Source organism: Porites lutea, chromosome 1 (genome assembly GCF_958299795.1).
Source record: "Porites lutea chromosome 1, jaPorLute2.1, whole genome shotgun sequence".
NCBI lineage: Eukaryota > Metazoa > Cnidaria > Anthozoa > Scleractinia > Poritidae > Porites > Porites lutea.
The window spans coordinates 8,592,814-8,614,629 of NC_133201.1; the positions used below are offsets into that span (position 1 = coordinate 8,592,814).

At 38.9% G+C, this 21,816-nt stretch overlaps 1 protein-coding gene and 1 long non-coding RNA gene across 2 annotated transcripts; both read left to right on the top strand.

The window, feature by feature from the left end:
• Positions 1-62: 62 nt before the first annotated feature.
• LOC140934761 (uncharacterized) lies at positions 63-1,795 on the top strand. Its single transcript, XR_012165124.1, has 3 exons — positions 63-177; positions 966-1,094; positions 1,646-1,795. It is a non-coding gene; the product is annotated as an uncharacterized lncRNA (long non-coding RNA).
• Positions 1,796-2,800: 1,005 nt separating this feature from the next.
• LOC140942374 (uncharacterized) lies at positions 2,801-19,935 on the top strand. Its single transcript, XM_073391373.1, has 17 exons — positions 2,801-2,897; positions 3,263-3,421; positions 4,543-4,668; positions 5,565-5,684; positions 8,112-8,372; positions 9,437-9,616; positions 10,442-10,780; positions 10,953-11,021; positions 11,384-11,566; positions 12,314-12,589; positions 14,219-14,404; positions 15,693-15,950; positions 16,227-16,427; positions 17,794-17,871; positions 18,286-18,429; positions 19,098-19,280; positions 19,796-19,935. The coding sequence occupies exons 2-17, from the start codon at positions 3,298-3,300 to the stop codon at positions 19,933-19,935; spliced, it is 2,868 nt and encodes a 955-aa protein (XP_073247474.1). The 5' UTR covers positions 2,801-2,897; positions 3,263-3,297.
• The last annotated feature ends 1,881 nt before the right edge of the window (positions 19,936-21,816 follow it).

Consider the following 21,816-nt stretch of genomic DNA (forward strand, 5'->3'; position numbering starts at 1 on the left):
TTGTTGCAATGCGATGCGGCTTCGTTCATTTTTAACTTAACACCACCTACCCCAGGACGAAACTAATCTGCCGCAATGACATAATGCTCTAGTCCAGAATGGGTTTGCTACCAAAGATCATTGTTTCTGTTGCCTTCTATTACTCCCTTGTTATCTGCTTTAAGAGTGTCGCGGGAGGTAAGGATAACCCTTAACGTAGTTAGAGTTTTTTTTAACATTTTATTTCAACCTGCAACAGCAAATACCAAAAGCTACTGGTACTCCAACTAAGTAATTTTTTTCCGTAGTTGAGAATGTTAGAATTGACTTGTCGACGGGAAGGAAAAAAAAATACAAATATTAACTTTTTTCATAAGATAAACCTTGTCCTTGGATTCGATCCCTGGATTCTAAGTTGCAATTCGTCGTGAAGTGGACTCATTCAAAAAGCTGAATACCGGACCTGGATTTTTAAAATCTAATCATATTACTCGAATAGTGTTTCGAACTATTGTTTTCAAAAGCTTTAATTTACCACTATACCTCGCAAAATAATAATGTTGACATATTTTATAGTTGGAAATAGACAGGCCGTTTTATGTTTGTTTTATGGGTAGCGTCTATGTACAGTTTAACACTAATGTTATTTATTCTAACTATATAACATTTACACCTTAAAGCAGGAAAGTTTTGATTTATTGCCAACGTTGATTTTTCAAAGCCCCATACACAGTTGTATTTCATTTTGGTCTTACAAAGCTGCCACACTCGCACCAAGAGTGTTGATCATGACCAGGCAGTGCTTATATATCTCCGAAGGCCTTATACTAAAAGGAACAGTGAACAAGGAAAACGATTGTGACGTCGATTGTGTTAGACGCACGATAGCAAATACAAGGAAGCAAGCACTTGAGCGTCAAGCTTTCATTTTGGTCGATTCCTTGACGTCATATTCAAGGATGCTTATGGATTATTTTTCATTGCAGGCAATATTTCAGGTGATAAACTTTATTACTGTGACTCAGACAAACAGTGTCATCCACGGGCAAAGTGTCTCTTTAACCTCTGTGTTTTTCAGGGCTGGCATTATGGAGATGGAAAATATAGCTGTGAAGGTACAAAACTATATGGTCCCCTCTTTTACCCATCCTCTGAGTGAGAGAGCGAGGGAGACACTGGACCAAATGGTCAAGGGGAGGAATGAAGACGCGCACCCTAAACTGATGCTGTTTAATCCAAAGAGCAGAAATGATAAATCAAAGTTTTAAACACGAGGCGACTGGAAGCAAATTTGACACTTCATAGTAAACAGGAAATGTGATAATATTAAACAACCTATAAAAATGTTTTCAGTACGTAATTCGACCTAATTATTGTCTGGACATTTTTTCTTTAAAAGGAGCCAAAAACTTTTAGCCTTCTACTTTCAAGATTCACAGAAAATCATTTAACACTATTTACCCTTTCACCCGATCTTGCAGAGGTATATCTTCGCTAGTTTTCAACGAATCACCCTAAAACTTGTAAGTTTTTATTTTAAAACCTTTGTGCTCTCCATTTCTGTTGTTCATATCACAGAATTTAAAGGAACAAAACTGCTTCTACCTAGTTTAAAATACAGACGTTTTTATTTTTGTGTGTTATCACCTCTTTACCCTCAAACTAGGTAGATATAGGCCCTGCAATAAACATGTCAACAGAGAGAACAATGGATGCTTATCACCACACTCTATGTGCATGATGGCACGGAATTATCGCAACACTCGGATCGTTTGCAAATGCAAAGATGGTTACATCGGGGATCCCGCGAAGCGTTGCACAGGTAATCAGGAGTCAGATCCAGAACGTTCAGAAAGCATAAGCGGGGACCGGAGACATGCTAACTCTCAGTAGATGACATTTACGTATTTTTCAAAGAACCCTGACAATATCTATATCGCAATAACTTACTATTACAGTAAAAAACTTTCCTTCACACTCGCGACCGATTTTCTTCTTCCACCCCAAACACAAACTCAATGAATGTCAAAGAAAGAGTTCGCAGGTTCTAGTCTGTAAGCGCTAAGAAAGCCTTATACAGGCTTATCTCAGCTTACTATTAGAGCATGTTTTCAGAACGTGTTATAGCCTCTCTTAGCACTCACAAAATTATAAAATTTAGGCCGCTACACATTTCAATTCGCTCTGATCGGGTGCTACGCGGCGGGGCCTGAGAACTGCTTTCAAACATCCAAACAGCTAACCTCCAAGTTGTGATCTCGGGACAGAAATCACACGCTGCCCTGTGCGGGCGGGAATCATAAAGACGATATTTTTCGTAAGTGTTACAATCATAATATTACTCATGAGGTACCGTAAAATTCCGAAAATAAGCCCCGGGGCTTATATTTTTCAAAGGCCCTTTTTGAGGGGCTAATTTTTGGAGGGGCTTATATTCGGAGGAGCTTATCTACGGAGGGAAATTTGCGTTTCAAAATCGATTGGGCTAGCCATATAGTTGAAAGTAAATTTACCGTTTTTGCTTTGTTATACTTTGTATTTGAGGGCAATTTTCCAAGTACAAGCCCCCGGGGGGCTTATATTTGGAGGGGCGATTTAACGGAGGGTTTTTTTGGGGGGGCTTATTTTGGGAATTTTACGGTACATTATACATTATTCTGCGTCACTTTGGTGGTAGTATCGTGAGTGATTTTAGTGTTATAGGTAGAGAACTCCCTACACCGTGGTCCTTAGGAGCCTCCAAAATCGCGATCTAAATAGGATTAATTGCACTGAAAATGAATATTGAAACTAGTGGCTTTTAATTATCATTTTTACAGAGGTGAAACCCGCTGGAAAGACCTCACTCTGCACATCAAATGCTGGACCATGTCGCTGCCCTAAATCTTCAATTGGAAACTCAGATGGCATCTGCATATGTAAGATCTTGTTTTAATTTTTTATACCTATACAATAGTCTCTACCGCTCGGATCAAGAATTTTTTGTTTGAGCCACGCAAACACGAGGCTGCGATTTTGTCAGTCGGATGTATTTTTTTCAAGTTTCATGGCGAAAAAGGATGATGTTAATTATGAAAACGATGATACAATAGAATACAATAAAGAAGGAGACTTAATAAGCTTTTACAAGTTTTCTAAGTTACGGTCCTCTAAAAATATAAGCTAGTGGATAATATACAAAAATATGTACATGTATAACAGTCAAAAATATCAAAACAAAATATACCACATTCAAAAATACAATGATGCCGTTGAATAGCACACCATTTTTTAAAATTTTCAGTGGAGTCATATGGAGACTGCAAAGGCCGTTGCAAAATGCCTGGTACAGTGTGTTTGGTGACAGCACTTTTTAAGCAAGGTTGGCACGGACAGGAGATCTGCATGTGCAATGGAAAGCTTGCTGGAGATCCTGATAGAACTGGATGCCGACATCCTAAGGGTTCGTGTCATAAATAATGTGTCAACTATCAGTGTCATATTCCTGCCTTGCGATTAAAAAACACTTATTAACCCTTACACCGGTTTTTCAAGTTTTGAAAAAGGCCAGTAAACGAATATCCGTTGACACCGCTAGGAGGAGCGCTCTAAAGTTAGTGAACTTACCAAGTTTAAAGGGACAGGTTCACAGTTCAGCTCACGTTCGTTAATCAAACTGCTATTTTTCTGCCGTTAGATGCTATATCGTCTATGAAAGCAATGTGTTCGTACCATAATGTTGTCAAAGAACCCAATCTGCACTCTCCCTTGGCAGTCACTTGATCAACTTAGGTGCAAAAAATTAATCAACCTTGGAACCATGGAATAAAACCTTCGGGTCAACAATAAATTCAGCGTTGGTAGTGTTGGCATAATCCACTAATTCTTCTGCGATTTTAGTGCTCCTCCATCCCACTTCAGGGTACTCTTAAATACACTTCTACTTTGAAATACACTCTGAGATCGCTGAGGTATATGAGTGGGATTATTAACCGATGTAATTAATTATTGATTGAAAAAAAGTAATTTAATTAATGAGCATGCGTTGAACCGTGAACCTATCCCATTAAAGGTGACAACTCCCCACCACAAAGTAGCGAAATTTTACAGTCGGGAGTGCCCTGCCATACAATCGTCTGTAAAATGAGGCAACTTCGCGTTGTTGTATCTTCGTTAGCTTTCAACAAATAACTTTCAAGCTTGATAACGTTAGTGATTTTAAGACTTTCTATCCAGTAGTGTTGACGGTTTTTCGCTAACTGATTCCAGTCAAAAGGTAAAAAAAAAAACAAACTAAAACAAAACAAAAACAATTGCGCCAAGATTAAAACATGGTTTTAAGGATAACTATTGAAGCGTCACCAAAACTCTTGGTACTATCGCAGTCAGTTAATTGCACACATTATATTTTAATGGTACCAAAATGTTGGTAAACTCCGCAATATATGATACCTTCCAGTGGAAGGTACTACGGAGAAACAAACGATAAACAGAGCTATAATTCCATGATAGCCAAGTCTACAATATCACCATCACATATCGAATAAGACAGAAATGAGATCTAATTTTTGTATGTGTTCGTAGTGGAAGAACTTTGTAAATGGTATGGAAGAGTCTGCCCTCCAAAAAGTCAATGTACACAGTACGGAAAAGAGTTTTATTGCCAGTGTGAAACCGGATATGTCCCAAACAAGCGGAACAAATGTGAAGGTGAGTTTTATCGAAAGACAAGCAAACAACAACAGCAAGTAAGAGATTAACCAAACAACAACAACAACACTATAATAAAATATTGGAAGTTTAACGGCTCCCAATGTATGGACCTTCATAGCTTAGTTGGTAGAGCTCTGCAGCGCCAACGAAGAGGCCATGGGTTCGACTCCCGTTGAAGTCCAGAAGTATATTTCGAGTTAAATTGCAATTACCACTGCCACGATCGTATCTTCATGTAACCATAGTTAGTTAATACTTTCCTCTTCAAACTATGATTTAACTTTGTATTTCCGTAGTTCACATCATCTTCACTCTATTTCAGGTTATTTCATTACTTGCTTATCGATCAAAAAATTGTCTATTCAATATTTTACCAATTGCGTCAAAAAGTAAAATAACACACACACAAAAATAGAAATAATTTAGGAACTAAGATTTGGTCTTGTTATTTGTAAAAGTATGGTTTTTAAACCAAAAGAAAAGGGCAAACATATTGTCCGTTTTCACATGACGTCACGGCGGCCATATTGGTGTTTCAAAACAATGAAACGGCGGCCATGTTGGAGTCCCAAACCGGTCCTGTGGGAGTTGAACACTTTTCTTATGCAAACGCTTTATTTTGTTTCAATAAATTTGCATAGATGCTGGTCACGTAAGTGAAAACGCTCTCTTGGGCGTTTTCACTTTCTTCACCTGCAGCTATACATATATTGCGACAAAATAAAGCGTTTGCATAAGAAAAGAGTTTAATTCTCGCGGGGTGGGTTTGAGACACCAACATGGCGGACGTGATTTGATGGGAAATGGCTGTTATAAAGAAAGAACAAACTAACGTGACAAGTGAGATATAAGTAAATAAGGTTTCTTGGCGGCTTTTCTTGTCATTTTCACAGATATCAATGAGTGCAATGATCCTAGAAAGTGTGCTCGTACATCAAAATGCCAAAATATACCTGGTTCTTTTACGTGCGAATGTCAGGATGGCTTTATTGGGGACGGTGTGCTATGCGAACGTGAGTGTTTTACAGCGTATTCTGCAAGTAAATAGTTGTTGCAATACATTTTTTTAACCTTGGTCTTTTGTCATTATGTTCGCTGTTCTAGGTAATTTTTTTGGTTTTAAGGTTTTTTTTTCCATAAACAATTAGGGTGTTAAATGTATGCTTGTGCCTTTGCCATCGCTCAAGAAACTTAAAACAGCGCAAGTGCTGTTGTTACTACGCGTCATTTTACGGCTATTGGTCCTTAATTCTAGTTACTGAAGATGATTGTACGACAATTTTTCATGAACCCTTCGATGTACCCACAAAAATCGCGGAAAAAAAATGCAATGGATGTATCGCGCTGCCATTTCTTATGCCACAAAGAAACTCCAAGGCCCGAGTGGCGGGCCGGGGGTACTTCTTGGAATTCTTGGTGGGAATGTGCCACGCAGTTCTCCAAATCTTGACCCTTTTTCAGACCAAAACAATGTCATTTTTCACAACCGTTTTCAGACATGGCCTCTAAATTCCATACCCATTCTCAGACCTGGCCTTTACGAAATTATGTCATCATCACTTAGATTAGAACGGCAACAAAAAATGATTTATTTAAGTCCATTACGAAATCGAACACACGGTCTACACTCTTATAGACTATAGAAATGACGTCATAAAATGTTCAAAACTCAAGTGGTGGAACCAGGAGCCGCAGGCGAGTGGTTTCACTGCAAAGTTTTGAACAATTTATGGTGTCATTTCTATGGTCTATAAGAGTGTGGACCATGGAAAATTGTCGGTGGTCAATTTGTTTTTAACAACGACATTTATTTTTTGTTTCCTGCGACGTTTTTTTTTTGTTGTTTTTCGTATTTTTTTTGTATTTTTGCAGCTTCAGGCACCAACTCACTGTCAGAAATGTCTCCCCATGTGCTGAAATTTGGTTCTTCTTTGTCCATGTTGAGGAGTAAAACTATTTTCATGAAAAACCAAAACAAAAACAACCCGCACTGCGTGACATGTTACGTCATTTCCATGGACTATACTCTCACAGACCATGGCTCTCGACCATTCAGCGCGCGAGGATTCGCTCAGTTATTGTGAAAACCCATATGGCTTATATAAGGGAGTACTTCCCCGGGTCGAACGCCTACCACACATACTCAGATCCAAAAATGTTCTGATACACGTTGTTCAAACGTAGCAAAGCATCAATGCAAGACATTCAAGTTTCATCTTCATCCCCTCGGAAAATGGAAGCAGACGATCATAAGTTTAGCCTTAGAAAACGGCCAACATTTCTTGACACCACCACGGTTTCCCTGCGAAATGACGTCTGAGCAGCGACTGCAGAAATTCCATACTGATGGCACGACACTACTCAGATCTGGAAAGTGCTTCTGCTTGGTCGAGTCGCGAGAAAATTGGCTTTAACCAATCAGTGGCACTACCCAGATATGGGTAGTGTCGCGTCATCAGTATGGAATTTCTGCGCTCGTTTCTTAGATGTCATTTCGCAGGGAAACCAGTGGCGGCGTCGCGAAATGTCGGCTGTTTTCCCAGGCTACCGTAAAGCCAGATTAGCATACACCATTCACTCTACTAGCAACAGCCTCCTCCTCAGGCGCTTCGTTTTTCGCATGGCAGAGGCGAGCGCGAAACGAGTGACTGGTGATGAACCGCAGGGAACCATGGGAAGGGTACAGACGGCAGGCACGCACATTTTCATCAAAAGAGAGGTGTCTGGGTACGAGGCAGCTACTAGCAATACATAAATTTTATTCAAGGAAGCATTAAACACTGAATGACTGGTCCCGAAGGAAACAGTTTGCTTTGTTTCTCAAGAATCTCAATGTCCGCCTCGGGAAACATTGAGATTCTCGTGAAACAAAGTTAACTGTTTACCGAGGGACTAGTCTTTATGTGATTTGTTATTAAGCTGGAAACTCATTAAACCTCGCTGTAACGGCGGTTGTCGGTCAACATCCGCGGGGAACAATGCACTGTTACCCTCTGACGTCACAGAAATTGCAATGCTATTCGCTCGAACAATTTGGAAAGAAACAGTTTTATTGTTAGAAGTCATGTGTCCTCGAAGTAACCAATGAGAGCTCGCGCTGTTTGGAAAAAAATTTCTAGCTGTATAACAAACTCTAATAGCCAAGGGTCAATTTAATAGGTAAGAACGTTTGCGAGCATGACAGGTGTAACCGTTAATTTAGAGTCTGAAAGCAATGACCTGACCCCAGAATATAAAGCGGGAGCATGCGAGGCGCAATGAATTACTCTTTATAGCGGAGCACCATGGGTAAGAAAATTTGGTAATCTATGCATCCAAGAAGTTTTGGTTCTGGGAAAATCGTCCGTACTGAGTACGTCCGTCCTTACGTCCACCCGTTCATGTTAGCAGAGCTTCGCTTTTGGCCTTGCCTAAATCTATATTTTACAACCTTCTCATAGGCTTACCTGAGAGGTTAACAAACATTGCTGTTGGAAAGGCAACTGAAATGCGGACCACAGAAGGATATTTTTTTTCTAGCAGAGCTGTGGACGGTAACAGGAACGGGAATTTGCGTGCAATAAGCTGTGCTAGAACGTTAAGAATGAAAGAACCTTGGTGGCTTGTGGACTTAGAAAGCAAAGTCTGGGTAGAGAAAGTTCTCATTGCTAACAGGAACGACTGCTGTCACAAATGGTTGTCAGACTTGGAGATTCGCATAGGTAAGGCACATACTCTCTATTGAAGATTCTAATTGACCATTAGGTAGTCCACGAATGAATTGACCGTTGAGTCGTATATAGAGTTGTAATGAGTCTGCATGATCATTATGAATTATAGCGCATGCTCATTAAGGCGTGAACGCTTTTTATCATATTCGCCCCCTGCGAAGTTTGCTCAAAAAGAAGTTTGGAAGCTAGTCGAGCCGTTTCCTGGTCACTGTCTTGTTACAGAGAGGTAAAACCGCCCATAAAGCCGTGTATAAGTCGACATTTGGCGGCCTTCATTACCAGATGAAAAATGCCAGCCTCCAAAGTTCAGAAGGCGGGCTTAAAAGTAACACAGCAGTCTCGACTTTAACTTTCGCTTTCTTCTCTCTCTCCTTTTCTATCGCTTTTCTTTCCTCGCCGGCTTTTTTTTGTGGGAAAGTATTTGAGATCGTAGGATAAGATCGATGGAAGTACCAGTGGGTAATGGAAGAAGATTTTCATTGGAATTTTCGGGTCAACTTTTCATAATTTTTCGTATTCATTCTGGTCTCCTAGACTGGATCTTTCTCACTCTGCCGTAGCGCAAGTTAGATGACAATGTTTTTGCCTTGACCGTTAATGAGTAGTAGTAATTTTTAACCAGGAGACTCTCACTAGGGTGATTTTCAGAGAGGTCCGGAAAATAAAAAATTGCAAAAAGAAAAAAGTGTAAAAAGATATAATTAAAAAGCTACAAAACATTTTTCAACACTAAAAACCAAGTACATGATCACAAGGAACTATTAAAAAGATTATGAAATTAAAAATTATTAAAATTATTAAAAAGTCACGATATCATTTGATTTTCTTAAAAAGATGTAGAACTGTTCAGAGTTTAACAACTGATGACTTAACAATCGTTTCAAGGGACGTGGACCCGCACGGAATTTTACGGGCGGTTCAGGGGCAAATGTTTTGCTTAAATTTCTCAAACAGCGTCGGAATTTTTTTTTTTGCTTAACGTTCTCCAAGCAGCTGGTTGTTTGAAGTCAAGCGCTGAACCCAGCAAATTCTAAATAGTAGTCTTTATGTTTTAGGTAACAGAAAAGAATATAATCGACCTTCAAACCCAATATGCCGTCAAGGTCTTGTCGTTCCTAAAGAACCTTGGCTCTACAGCTGCGCCGAGCCAATGCTCGGAAGATACCTGTACATTCGTTTAGTAGGATCAAACCCCACAGTGCTGACACTCTGTGAAGTGGAGGTCTATGTGGACAGTAAGTACTTGTACAATCCCTTGGCTATGGATCGGGTAATATCGGGTCTAAATGAAACGATGCAGATTACGTATCCTGAACCGACTTAGATTTCTGTTAAAGTGATTAGGTTGGTTAATAACCAGAGGCACCCAACGACAATTTTCGGAAAATATCTGTTCGGAAGACGATTTGAGATCTAGAATTTTCGGAACATATGTTGTAAAATTTTTTGCTTGCCTGCCTCTCCTAGGATTTTCGAACATCTACAAAATGGTATAATTACCCATTTTTAACGGATTTTGACCCTAAAAAAGGCCACCTAGAATTTTCAGGAGCCTTTTCCTGGCTGAAATTTTCGAGAAGGTAAGTTTCTATCCCTATAATTTTCGGATCACCAGACTTTCAGCTACGATATCCTAACAGATGAAAAATTTTTAGAGGATAAAAATATGCCTATATCTACCGTTTAAATACTAAAATACGTTCAAAAATGCTATGTTAAGTGGCTTTGAACTATATCCTCGTTGGGTGCCCCTGAATAACGAATTCAGGAAGGATATATCTTCCTAAAGTCGGAAGGTTCAATTAGGAGAGGTTAAATTTGCCAAGAGAGATAAAATAAGCCCGATAATCATTCATAGCCGTTGCCGTCGTTTTTGCTTTAAGGTTCCTAATATGGTAGTTACCCCTGGGTCATGACCACTGTAAAAAGTATGGTACTGCGTAAAGTTTAAATAGGATCTTTTGATGAGTAGACGCTCTTCTACTTGCGGGTATTTACCAGTACCATGAGGGAAATTGGCAGCGTACATCTTGTAACACATGGTGCCGTATGTTTTTCAGAGACAACAATCTTCTCCCATTCCAAGTTCTTAATTCCCTACGCGAACAGTAAACTCGAAAAATCAACTTTTCTTCGATATGATTATCACAAGGCTGTCATGAAACTGGAAAAAGGTTCTACTATAAAATTAAAGAAGCAAGACATCATTGTCGACCTGCCCCCGAAAGCGGAGAGTCTCAAGAACAGCGTGGCTGTGTATATACCGGTGATGTACGACTCCTATGGGAAAAATGCAACTGCCACTTGTGGGAAAGGAGAAAATGGCGAATACTTAAATGGGAAATTTGTTAGCGAGATATACGCAAAGATGAAGTATGCAGTGAACGTAACCAACAATGGTGAGTATATCAAAAGAAGTGAGGCTAGAAATACATTTATTATTATTATTATTATTATTAATACCATTATCCATTGCTTTTGTTTATGTTTTTGTTTCTTTCAATAATGTCTTAAGTCTTTGTCGTCCAAAAAACAGTGGTAATACTGCATTTGTTGGAATTTTGAGTTTAGTTCTAGGAAAGAGGAAATTTAAAAACAGGTTATTCAACTGCAGCCAGTTAACAGATCTGCGCATGAAAGGTAGTGTGATTTTAAAATACTTCCTTTGTATAATAATAAAGACAATGATAGTAAAATACTTATATTATCCTTTTCCCTTGTGGGCTTTTCAGGGATAATGAAACAAATCATTTCAATTGAAACTGCCTCCGTATAGACAAGAGGTCCGTTACAAAACCTATTATAATATTTTTGTTTTGTCACGCCGTCTGGACACAAACACGTTCAACGTCCAAAAACCTTACTAAAAAGTAACACTCGGGAAAAATCTTTGTGATATATCTACTTTGTACGTGTTTTTATTATACACGTAGTGCTCGTGTTCTATGTATACAGCCTGAAAATATTGCAAAGAGCTGACCGATTTGATGACTTATTTATAGGCGACATCTGCAAGCTTCAAGTTGAATGTCCCAAGCATTCGTTTTGTGACACCACATACATTAGCAGCTCATCTCCGCCGGGTTCTTACCAGTGCGTGTGTGACGATGGCTACTCCTCTTCGAACAAACGCCCTGGAAATGTTGTTGCCTCAGGGGAAAAATGTACCGAAAATCCCCCTTCAGGTAAGTCTACTTTTAAGATTCGTGGAATCCTGGCTTATCTGTAATGTACATTACATATCGATGTACTTCCTCCTTCTCTATGCCTCCTCCCTTTCGGGATTTTCCCGCTATCGAAATTCCCCCCTTTCAGAACACATTATTGGTGCGCTCCCACTTAAAAGCTTTTTTCAGAAAAATCGTTTTGAAATTGCAATGCACCTCTCACTGCTCACTTACAGTTGAATCGAAGGTGTTATGCCGGCTTTATGCACCTTGAATATTTTTTATGCTCTAACAAGGGGCCAGGGCCCCGTTTCTCGAAAGGCCCATGAACTTTTCGGGCCCGGAGGCAAATTTTAAAATCAAAACCTGTTGAATAGTAGCACAGTTCTTAGCTCACAAACCAGTGAATTTTGCTTTATTAAGTACCATTTTCAAAATTATTGAAACTTTGATCTTGAATGCAAACGCGGCAAGCATAAACAGCTTTTCGAGCCCCAACAGTTACCGGGACTTTCGAGAAATGGGTCCCAGGTTACGGATATCACAATTATGATCTTAGAACACAACACTTAAATTAGCCAAAAAACGAAAGATAAAGAAAAAGCAGTAAAGAACAGCGATGTTTGATTTATGCTTTCTCTCCTCATAGTTTTGCATCATCACAACGTATGTAGGATCGAGCAGGAGTTCTCGACAAACAGGAGAGTGCGCCTGTCAAGCTTCGGTTAAGTGTGTTTTTTGTAACAAAGTTTTTATTTCATTTAGAACCGAAGCTCAAATATAGTAGACAGAATCAGGCATTGAACAGTAAAACGAGTTCCTCGCCAGTTGACAATTACGCTGGCTGCAACCACAAAGGTTGTAAAGAAGTCCTTGCCTTGGCAAAGCTTGCAGTTGACGGTTATTATGCTAACTGCTTTCGCTCCGTGTCCACTTATAAACCATGGCTGATGATTCATCTTGACGGAACACACCTAATCGTCTCGGTTCAGATTGCTTCATCAAAGGAATTTGACCTCAAAAGACTCAAGATTTTTATAGGTAGGGAAATAAGCAATTGTTAATTTATGTTGCTGATGGTCGCAGGGGCGTAGCCATAACACACGTTCGTATCTATAAACTAGGGCAATGTTAACTCCTTTATAACTTCTCTCAGACAATATTTCTGCAGAGCAAAATACGGTGTTTTCCCCGATTGTGAAGATCCAGAAAAATAAAAACCTCATTATACTGTGTTACGAAAAATTGTATTGCGTGACTTTTAAACGTGACATTCTAGAAGCTTCGCGAGAGTTCATAGTTTGTTTATTTTAGGATCTTGCGTAAGCGTTTCGAAAGCGGTATATTTTGCAATCTTTCTATAATTAGACTATTTGGAAAGTTCTAGATTCTTATTGTAAAAGTATATAAGTAGGCGAGTCCGAGTTAAGTTTTAACTAGTTTTCACAAGCGAAGAGAGTTGACGTTAGTCGAGTTTAGTCAAGTGTGACGAAGGCAGTGTTTATTCAAGTTGGCGGAGGCCGTGTAAGTTTATCAAGTTAATTCAAGTTGGCGGAGGCCGTGTAAGTTTAACGAGTTACGTGCTGTTGTGGAGTTTTACTTCGTGGAAACTACGTTCATTTTTGGAATACATCTTCTGTTGCTGTTCCGACAACCTTGCGTTCAGTTTGGTTTGCTAGCTACCCGTCCTCTGAAAGATTACCCGCGTAATATCATAGGTGACGAATTACTCCTGAATTTTGGCGCGAAATTTCAGCGTTAATTTGTAATTTCACATGTGAAATTACAAAATTGCCATGGCAACCCTTCCGTACGTCTCAGTGTCAAGATGGCGACGAAGTTTTAAAGCGCCGTGAATGAAGATGTCAGGGCACAAAAGACGCTTTAGAAAACCTGAACACACCAGGGAACATCAAGAAGGATTCTAACAGGTATTTTGTCGAAAAAGTCTGAAAAATTCTGAACTTTATAAGTCAAATTTAAGGTCTAAACATTTGAGAGAGTAGGGTTCTCGATCGATACGATCCAGGATAAACGTATCAAAAATCCAAGATTGCTAACGTAATTCGTCACCCATGATATTAATAGGTAATCAAATGGTATACTCGTGAAATAGGGAATAATTTCACTTGCGTTTTGTCCAAATCCTAATAATTCCCTCGCCTAAAGGGTCGGGAAATTATTACGATTTGGACAAAACGCGCGTGAAATTATTCCCTATTTTCACTCGTCACCATTTGATTACACATACTAACATACTGAAAGAAAGAAACGACAATAGGACATTTTTAAGATGGCGTCACTTGACTACTACGACCAGAATTCTTTTGGGCTTTCTTTTCATATTTAAATTTGGTAGCCCCAGTGAGGTTTAAGTAACAAAAGCCCTCATTTGCACAAGAAAGCAAAACCCTGAAGGATCCTGGTCATAGCAGTAAAATGACGCCATCATGCAAATGGCCTATTTAACCAAGTGACTCACGTGAAAACGATTCGAGAGACAATGTAGGGTTGACTTGAAAAACAGTGCGCGTATCTCGAAAATTTGGTTGGTGCGTTGACCTAATGAAGGAGCACGTGAGCAATACCCAATTCTGTCACAACACGGCTTAAGCATCAACCTCCACAACACCCCGTTTATCTTATTATTTTTAACGTTTTTTATCAAAGGCTATAGTGGAATGAAGTTGCGTGCGGATAGTATCTTCGCTGTAATAAACAATTTTCCAAAAGGCACCCTTTGGAATGTAGGATCTGACTCTGGCAAGATCACCTACTTTGGGGACGTCGTCAAGATCCAGACAACATCATCAATTTTGGCGCTCTGTGAGGTTGAAGTTTATACCGAACCGTATGGTAAGAGCGTGAAAAACGTTGCTTGTAACTTGAAATTTCTTCTTATTTTCTGTGAAGATCGTTTTTGCATCTTAATTGGAATTTTTTCCTGACCACGACTGAAGTATTTTGATTCAAGTCATATAGATTTTGTACGGTTGCTTCCAAAATTCTTGTTACTTTAGCAATTTTCTGCTTGCCATTCTTCACCTTGCCATTCTTCTTGGTACTTTTGCGATTTTTGCGAAATTTGCGACCTTCTCGAGGTCCTTCTTTGCCTTTTTTCCTTTACAAGTCAAGAATTTTTTAAATTTATTACTCTTGCTGAATTTACGATATTTGCAAGTTAGTGTCACAAATGATTTTCTTCAGTTGTGAATTTTTTCCTGGAGGGCCTTTGTTCTTTATAAGTATAAACTTTTGCTAAATTTGTTATTCTTGTTATTGACTCGATCACTTGAAAGTGTTTTTCTTTTTGCAATTAAAATTCTTGTTACTTTTGCGATTTTTGCGAAATTTGTAGACTGCCTTCTTTGCCATTCTCCTTTATAAGTGTGAACTTTTGCTCAAAAATGTTATTCTTGTTATTGCGATAATTGTTAGCATGTTTTGTTGTTGTTGTTGCTGAATGAAAATTCTTGTCACTTTGGCGATTTTTGCGAAATTTGCAGAGGACCTTATTTATCTTTTTCTTTATAAGTGCGAGCTTTTGCTTTGTTATTCTTGTTATTCTTGCGATATTAATCAGTGTGTTTTTTGATGCAATGAAATGTCTCGTTTCGTTTGCGTTTTTTGCAGACTTCCTTAGATTTCTGCAAGTGGTTTCTATTAATCATGTTTTTGCTAAAATTGCGACAAATATTTGCTAGAAAATTTTTGTCACTGCTTCCAATCCTTGTTGAATTTGTTCTTCTTGCTATATTTGTTATTTCTTCTATACATTTCTGAGAGCAGTTTCATTGAAATCGTTTTTGCGAAAATTACGAAAACAATTTGTTAGCCAATTTTGCGACTGTGTTCAATCCTGGACATAAGTGGGCCTTATATGTCAGAGGAACACTGATGGTGGTAACTGTGAGAAGTGTTTTCCCCTCATCAATAACAGAATCAGAAGAGCTCTATCGACAGGTGGCAATCACCTTAGGCAGCTAAAGGATGCAATAGTTTCAGGGGCAAAAAAGAAAATGTCCCCTGCGTATAGCAGGCAATATGAAAAACCTATTGTTCAACATGTTCAACTGTTTTTTGCTGACTTTGTTTTGCACCTGTTGTGCACCTAATCATTGTTCATTTTATTGTTCATTGGTAGCGAACATCGCATTAAAGCATGTTGCGCTTGGATCAACGAACTTTTCTGCAAAAGGAAACCCACTCGCAAACGCTGCTACAGATGGTAAATACCTGTTGGGTGGTCCACCCTGCTTCTACTCTAAATACAAAGGAAAAGCATCATGGGTAACCGACTTGGGTCCCAATAACCGTGTTGCCATGGTGCTTATTTATCTTCAGAAGGAACTTGCAGACGTGCACAAATGGAATGGACTGAAGGACATTGACATCTATGTAGGTCAGTGACCCTCCCCCCCGCCCCCCCAATAGCAACAACGAACAAAACATCTACAAAAGAAAATAAAGACATTTGTATTTTTCGATTTCTGAAGTAAGTACTAAGCCTATATTTTTTTACTCGAGAAGACGTAAAACTAAAATTAGCAAATGCTGTCGTGTATAGCTAACTAGTACATTACCATAAAGTTAATACATACGAATTATTCAACAAAATGTTTTAAACGAAGTGCATGATGCATAGATGTGTTTCATCAGTGCCTGGTTTATTACAAAGGTGAGAATGCACCAGGATTCCCAGAGCTTCGAACGAAGCCTCCGAACGATTCTCTCTGCTGTCATGTTCGTAAGCCTATTATGAATGGAGACTACTTAGAGTGCAAACGGACTTTAGTTGGACGGTTCCTGAAGATTCAAGCTTCAAATCCAGATGTTATTTTAGAACTGTGTGAGGTAGAAGTGTTCTCAACAAGAATAGGTAAGATAATGGCTTAACCAGGGTTTCAAGTGCATTTTGATGAACTATTTAGCAGTTTTCCCTGAAATAATCTAAATTGTTATATTCCTAGACTTTCACTCAACTAAACAGGGACAGCCATTGGCTGATTCTTGGTCTCATGGCCTTTAATAAAATCAAATGCATCCCGATCGTAATACATTTGAGCAGTTGTACCCCGCTCAAGCGCGTGATCAAAGCATGGTGGAAAGTGACATGATATAAGGCGGGTAACGACTACCAGTTTTCACTTTCGGGAATGAACACAACAAGAGTCCACAACACAAGCATGAATTCTCAAGCTTAAAAGCAACGATTTTCAAAGTTATCCCAAAAGAGAAACGGCAGCTAGTCAGTAGTGGAGGAAAAAGATGCAGATAATATAAGGAAAGCACCTTTTAAATCATTCCGAGTCGATAGTTTTGAGAATTAAATTTGTGTTCTTATAAGTACCGAATCGACTGTTTTGATTCGCATTGATTATTCGTCTGTTGCTGTTGAGGTGAAAGTCCAGAAGTATAACAAAACACTTAATGTCAGGTCCCTCGGGCAACCAGTTTGTTTTGTTTTCCCTCGAGTCCTGATGTTTCCCTCGACTTCGTCTCGGGAAATTTCGGGACTTTCGGAAAAACAAACCTAACTATTTCCCTTGGAATTTGACATTAAGTGAATAATATTATCTGGAACACCGTTGTAAATTATCACAGTCGCATTAGTTTATTACAACAGTGAAATGCTTTAAAATATCTTGAAATACTTAATGTTCCTTACACCAAGATTGTCTGAGTTGACTACTTGTACGTTACGTGACGTCATAATAACGTCATTGTTCAAAAGGACACCATCTTGGTCTTTATTTTGTCAGAAAAATGACCTTTTTTATGATGAAAATGAAATCAAATATATCAAATCGAAATTGATTGAACATCAAAAATGGTTTCCTATAAATAGGTCTTGCATTTTAAACAAATAATTACATTGAAATGTTTGAGATATACCTGATTAAAGAAAGGTAACTTTGGGCATTGGGAATTAGGTATTGGCAAGCTATTGTTTGGTGGTCACTAAAGTAAATTATTGTTTGTTCCGTATGCCCGAAAGACAAATTAACAAAGCAACCTTTTTCCATTTAGCTGTATTTATGTGGCGTCCTTTTGCACTCTGGAATGGGTCAGAACCATCTTGTCTAACGTTATGAAGACCATCATTATTGCACATATCAAATGTTCCGCTTATTCAAACAGCTAATGCATGATAATCACCTACACAGCAATTGTACACAAGTAAAAAAGAAGGCGTCAAATCTAGTAGTGTATTATGGAACCATTGTTAACAACTTCTTTTTCAGTCAACGTAGCTGGAAGTCGAACTGCTTATTCTTCTTCAAGGGATATTTTTGCTGGCCTCGCCACCGACCATAAAGTGGGTATGTAAGTGACTTGGTCATGATAGATGAATTATGAAAGAAGTTTTTCACGTTACCACCAATACAAAAATCTATTAAACACCAATTGTACATGGGAATCGCTATTTTGCTACAAATTTTGACTGTAAGAATCTTACTGAAAGGAAAAATCCTCTTGGGATTGATGATATTTGTGAGAAGCTTGAGATGAAGAGGCCCTATTGTCCAAGCGCCAATTTCTAACCCCTAGAATGTAACTGTTTCAGGTTTGGATTTAGTAAACATTGTTTTGGCTTAAAAAGCTAGTTGTTTTCGAAGGTCGCCATTGATAGGCTCATGCAGCATCAAAATATATAGATTCTAGACAAGGGCAGATCACAAGAGAGTTCCCTCAGACCGTGGAGTAACTTTTTATTGTTACTGTTTACTAAATAGACAAAGCATTCAGCACAAACTTGGAAAGTCAGGTGGCTTGGTGGAGTGTTGACTTACTGGTCAGGACTAAGATTCATATGATCCGTATAGTAACAGCAGTAGGTCACAAAAAGATTGACTTTGAAGGCCTGGAGCTCAGAGTAGGTAGGCACTGTTTTCTTCCAACCTCGTTCTCAGGTCTTCTTCTTGTCGCTCAAGAGTAGGAGAGAATCCTTCGAAAGAGGTTGAGTTATCTTATTGTGTTTAGTGCCTCTATAAAAACCCTCATTATTCATACTAAGTTAAAGTAACTTGAGTGGGAAATGTATCTGCCTATATCAAATAAATATTGATGTTTTCCAATAAACTTGTTGACATTGCCTTAGATTAGCATTTGCCATATCATTTTGGCCTCATATCACACGTTATGAATTAAAAGTAATGACAAAACATGGCCAGGAATTCCCCTATAAATATTATTACCTGTTTTATCAATAATAAATGGTTATATGAAAGTATGAGGCTTCAAGGTGATTTGAACTTATGGTCTCTAGCGTCAGCGCTGCAGTGTTCTGCTAACTGAGCTACGAAGACCCGACATACATACATAAATACATACAGTCCAGTTTTTTTAGCTCACATTAACCTGTGAAAGAATTTAAACTTAGAATGAGGATGATCTGAACTGCTGACAGACAAATCTAAATCAGATTCACCATCTCATTTAGATTTGTAATCCGCAATTCACATGCCATCATCTTTATGGTAATGAGTAAATAGTTAATTGCTGGCTATACGCGCCCATTACATTGCATTTTGATAACTCATTTCAGGCGAAGGACATCCTACTGATGAACCCAATAGACTTGTTGCCAAATGGAAACCGACTAATGACATTGTGCAAGTTATGACCTGTCCGAGGGCTACTCGAGGAAGATTTGTCACTCTTAAGCTGAGAAGGAAGTCAAGTATTTTGAGCTTTCGAGAGGTGGAAGTCTACAACGGACCTCTTATAGGTTAAAATCCTATCAATGTATTTAGGGAGCTTAACCCTTTAAGCCCTAAGAACAAAATTTGAATTCTCATTTGTTGCCCCTATATATTTCGCTATCATAGCGAAAACATTGGTCGTTTTCACGTCAACGATGCAATTTTTTCGTCGTACATATTTAACCGTGTCAGATAGACAATACGTCTTACTTTGAAAACGGCCATTGTCTCGCGTGAAGTACTGTAAAAACAGTTTCTTTCTTAAGAAGTTTGTAAAAGAATCAATTTTATAAGGGAAAAAATTTCTTTAGTACTTTGCAGAGGCCATGATCTTGGTCCAAATGCTGATAGTGATAGGGCTCCTATTTATAACGGGTTCTGCCTCGACTGCCTTAACGGGATTTCCCTGAATAAATAAGTTTTCGATTATGAACAAAATCTATTGGTCTGGCTGATTAGCATTAGGTTCGTCCCATTTGAAGTTCGACCTTTCTGAACATTGCCTTAGATCCTTTACTGCGTATTGGTACTTTCTTCACAGATGTAGACGAGTGTGAGATACCTGGTGTCTGTCCTAAGAAGCTAAAATGCGTAAATCTTCCGATATCGTACACCTGCGAGTGCCGTGATGGATACAAGCCGAGGCCCGGAAACTCCACCGACTGTCTAGGTGGGTCATGATATGTACGGTGAGAAAATACGTAGTCACTTTGAATCATACTTCACAAAATGCAAAGCAAAAGAAAAAAGAACGTGATAATTGTTAGTGTCCACGTCAAAGCTAGAAAAGGCGCTTTTTGTCATAACAGTACAATTGCTGACTTGCAGTTGATGTCACGCCGGTCACGGTTGGTTAGATGTGTTTGATATAGATATGTCCAGGAATGCTGGTTTCTGCTATGAAATTCATGTTTCTTGTGCAAGACATCACGGAGTGACTCCCCTAATCCTAATCCTGCCCTAAACGCCTTATAATTCTGTCTACTTGAAGTCATATGGTCCTTATAGAAATAATTTTGGATCATTATACGTTTCTGGGAAACTGCCCACCTACCCCTCCCCTAAGCCAACATTAACACTTAGTTCTCACTTAAGGCAAAATGTTGGCTTAGGGGAGGGGTAGATAGGCAGTTTCCCAGAAGCACATAATGATCCATAATTTTCTTCCTCACTTCCTAGTTTTCTTGCATTTCTGGATATAAGAGAATGGTTGATGGATTGGTTGGTTCCGTTGGGAACTAATTAAAATTCTTTTTGTACGTATAAATTCTGTATTAATTTTTTAACCAACATGGCTGCCTTGTCACGTGGTTGCAAGCGTGCAGTAAAAGTGCGCATTATCTGCAAAACAGAGGTTTTCGTTAGAAGGATATTGATTGCATATATTTATTTTAATTTCAGAAATTGACGAGTGTGCTGCTGGTAAAAACGCTTGTCCTTTGAAGAACACCTATTGTTTAAACACAGTTGGATCCTATAAATGTCTTTGCAGTCCCGGATATTCACCGGTTTATAATGATACCAAATTGTCTTCCTGTCGGGGTAGGACTGTTTTTTTATTATTTTGTTACCTTTAATACACAATATTTAGCAATTATTGAATGAGGCTGAGTAGGATAGGAAGAATTCTGCAGATCGAGGAGGGTGTTATCCACCGAGGCCGAAGGATTTAGCCAGGGCTAAAAGCGAAGCTCTCGATAATATATATAGTTTGCTTAAACAAAATATAAAATCGATTTTTAGCGCAACATAGGGTTCAAATGTTTAACAATGTTGCAGCCTTTCGAAGCGATGTGACAACAATGTTGTAACGCTGTGTTGCGCTAAAAATCGTCGTTGCAAGTCGTCCCGTGTAACATCACCTTTAAACGGCGAAGGCAACGAGGACGGTGAAAAAACAACCATAGATCTAATTAGCAAAAAAGTAACTCTGCACGTGCAGCAAACTTTTTTTCTTCACTTTTTTTCCGTTGTTTTGCACGACTACAACGTGAAACTTCCAGAAACTTCCTAGTTACACGTTTTAAGGTGATGTTACAGCATTTCTCATTTTCTCACCGCCGCTACAAAACTTTCATGTTGTTCTTCCAGCAAAAAATATGTTTCCTTTGTTTGTTTTATCTCTCGCTCTAGCTCTCTGTCGCTCTTTTTCTCGTTGAGCTTCGCTGGCCTGTCACCTACTTTCTCTTTCTCTATATTCCAAATTTGTGGACATAATAACACGGATACACAAACAATTTCCGCTTTCCGTTTTCGTCGTTATTGACTGTTTAGTTGTCTCTGCTTCACAAGACGCGGGCGGCTATGCGATTTCCGGCCAAAATAACCTCAAGTTGCATTTGGGTTGCCATACCTGTTGATTGAATTATTTTACATTGGTATGCCAGTGGTGCAGACGGACGGACGGGCGGTCGAAAGTATCTCGGATGGGTAGATTACCATATTTTCATAGGTATGGGGCTACGCTCGCGCGCGCGTGGAGCTCCGCTCATAAAAACTAACAATCCGATGATTTTTCCTATCTTTCTTCGATGTTAATTTTGCTACAGATGTTGATGAATG

Excerpts from the sequence above, each read along its gene's own strand:
- LOC140942374 (XM_073391373.1), top strand. The coding sequence starts at position 3,298 with ATGCCTGGTACAGTGTGTTTGGTGACAGCACTTTTTAAGCAAGGTTGG. Across the intron at positions 5,685-8,111 it reads GGACGGTGTGCTATGCGAAC|GCTTACCTGAGAGGTTAACA; the intron begins GTGAGTGTTTTA and ends ACCTTCTCATAG. Across the intron at positions 12,590-14,218 it reads AAGACTCAAGATTTTTATAG|GCTATAGTGGAATGAAGTTG; the intron begins GTAGGGAAATAA and ends TTTTTATCAAAG.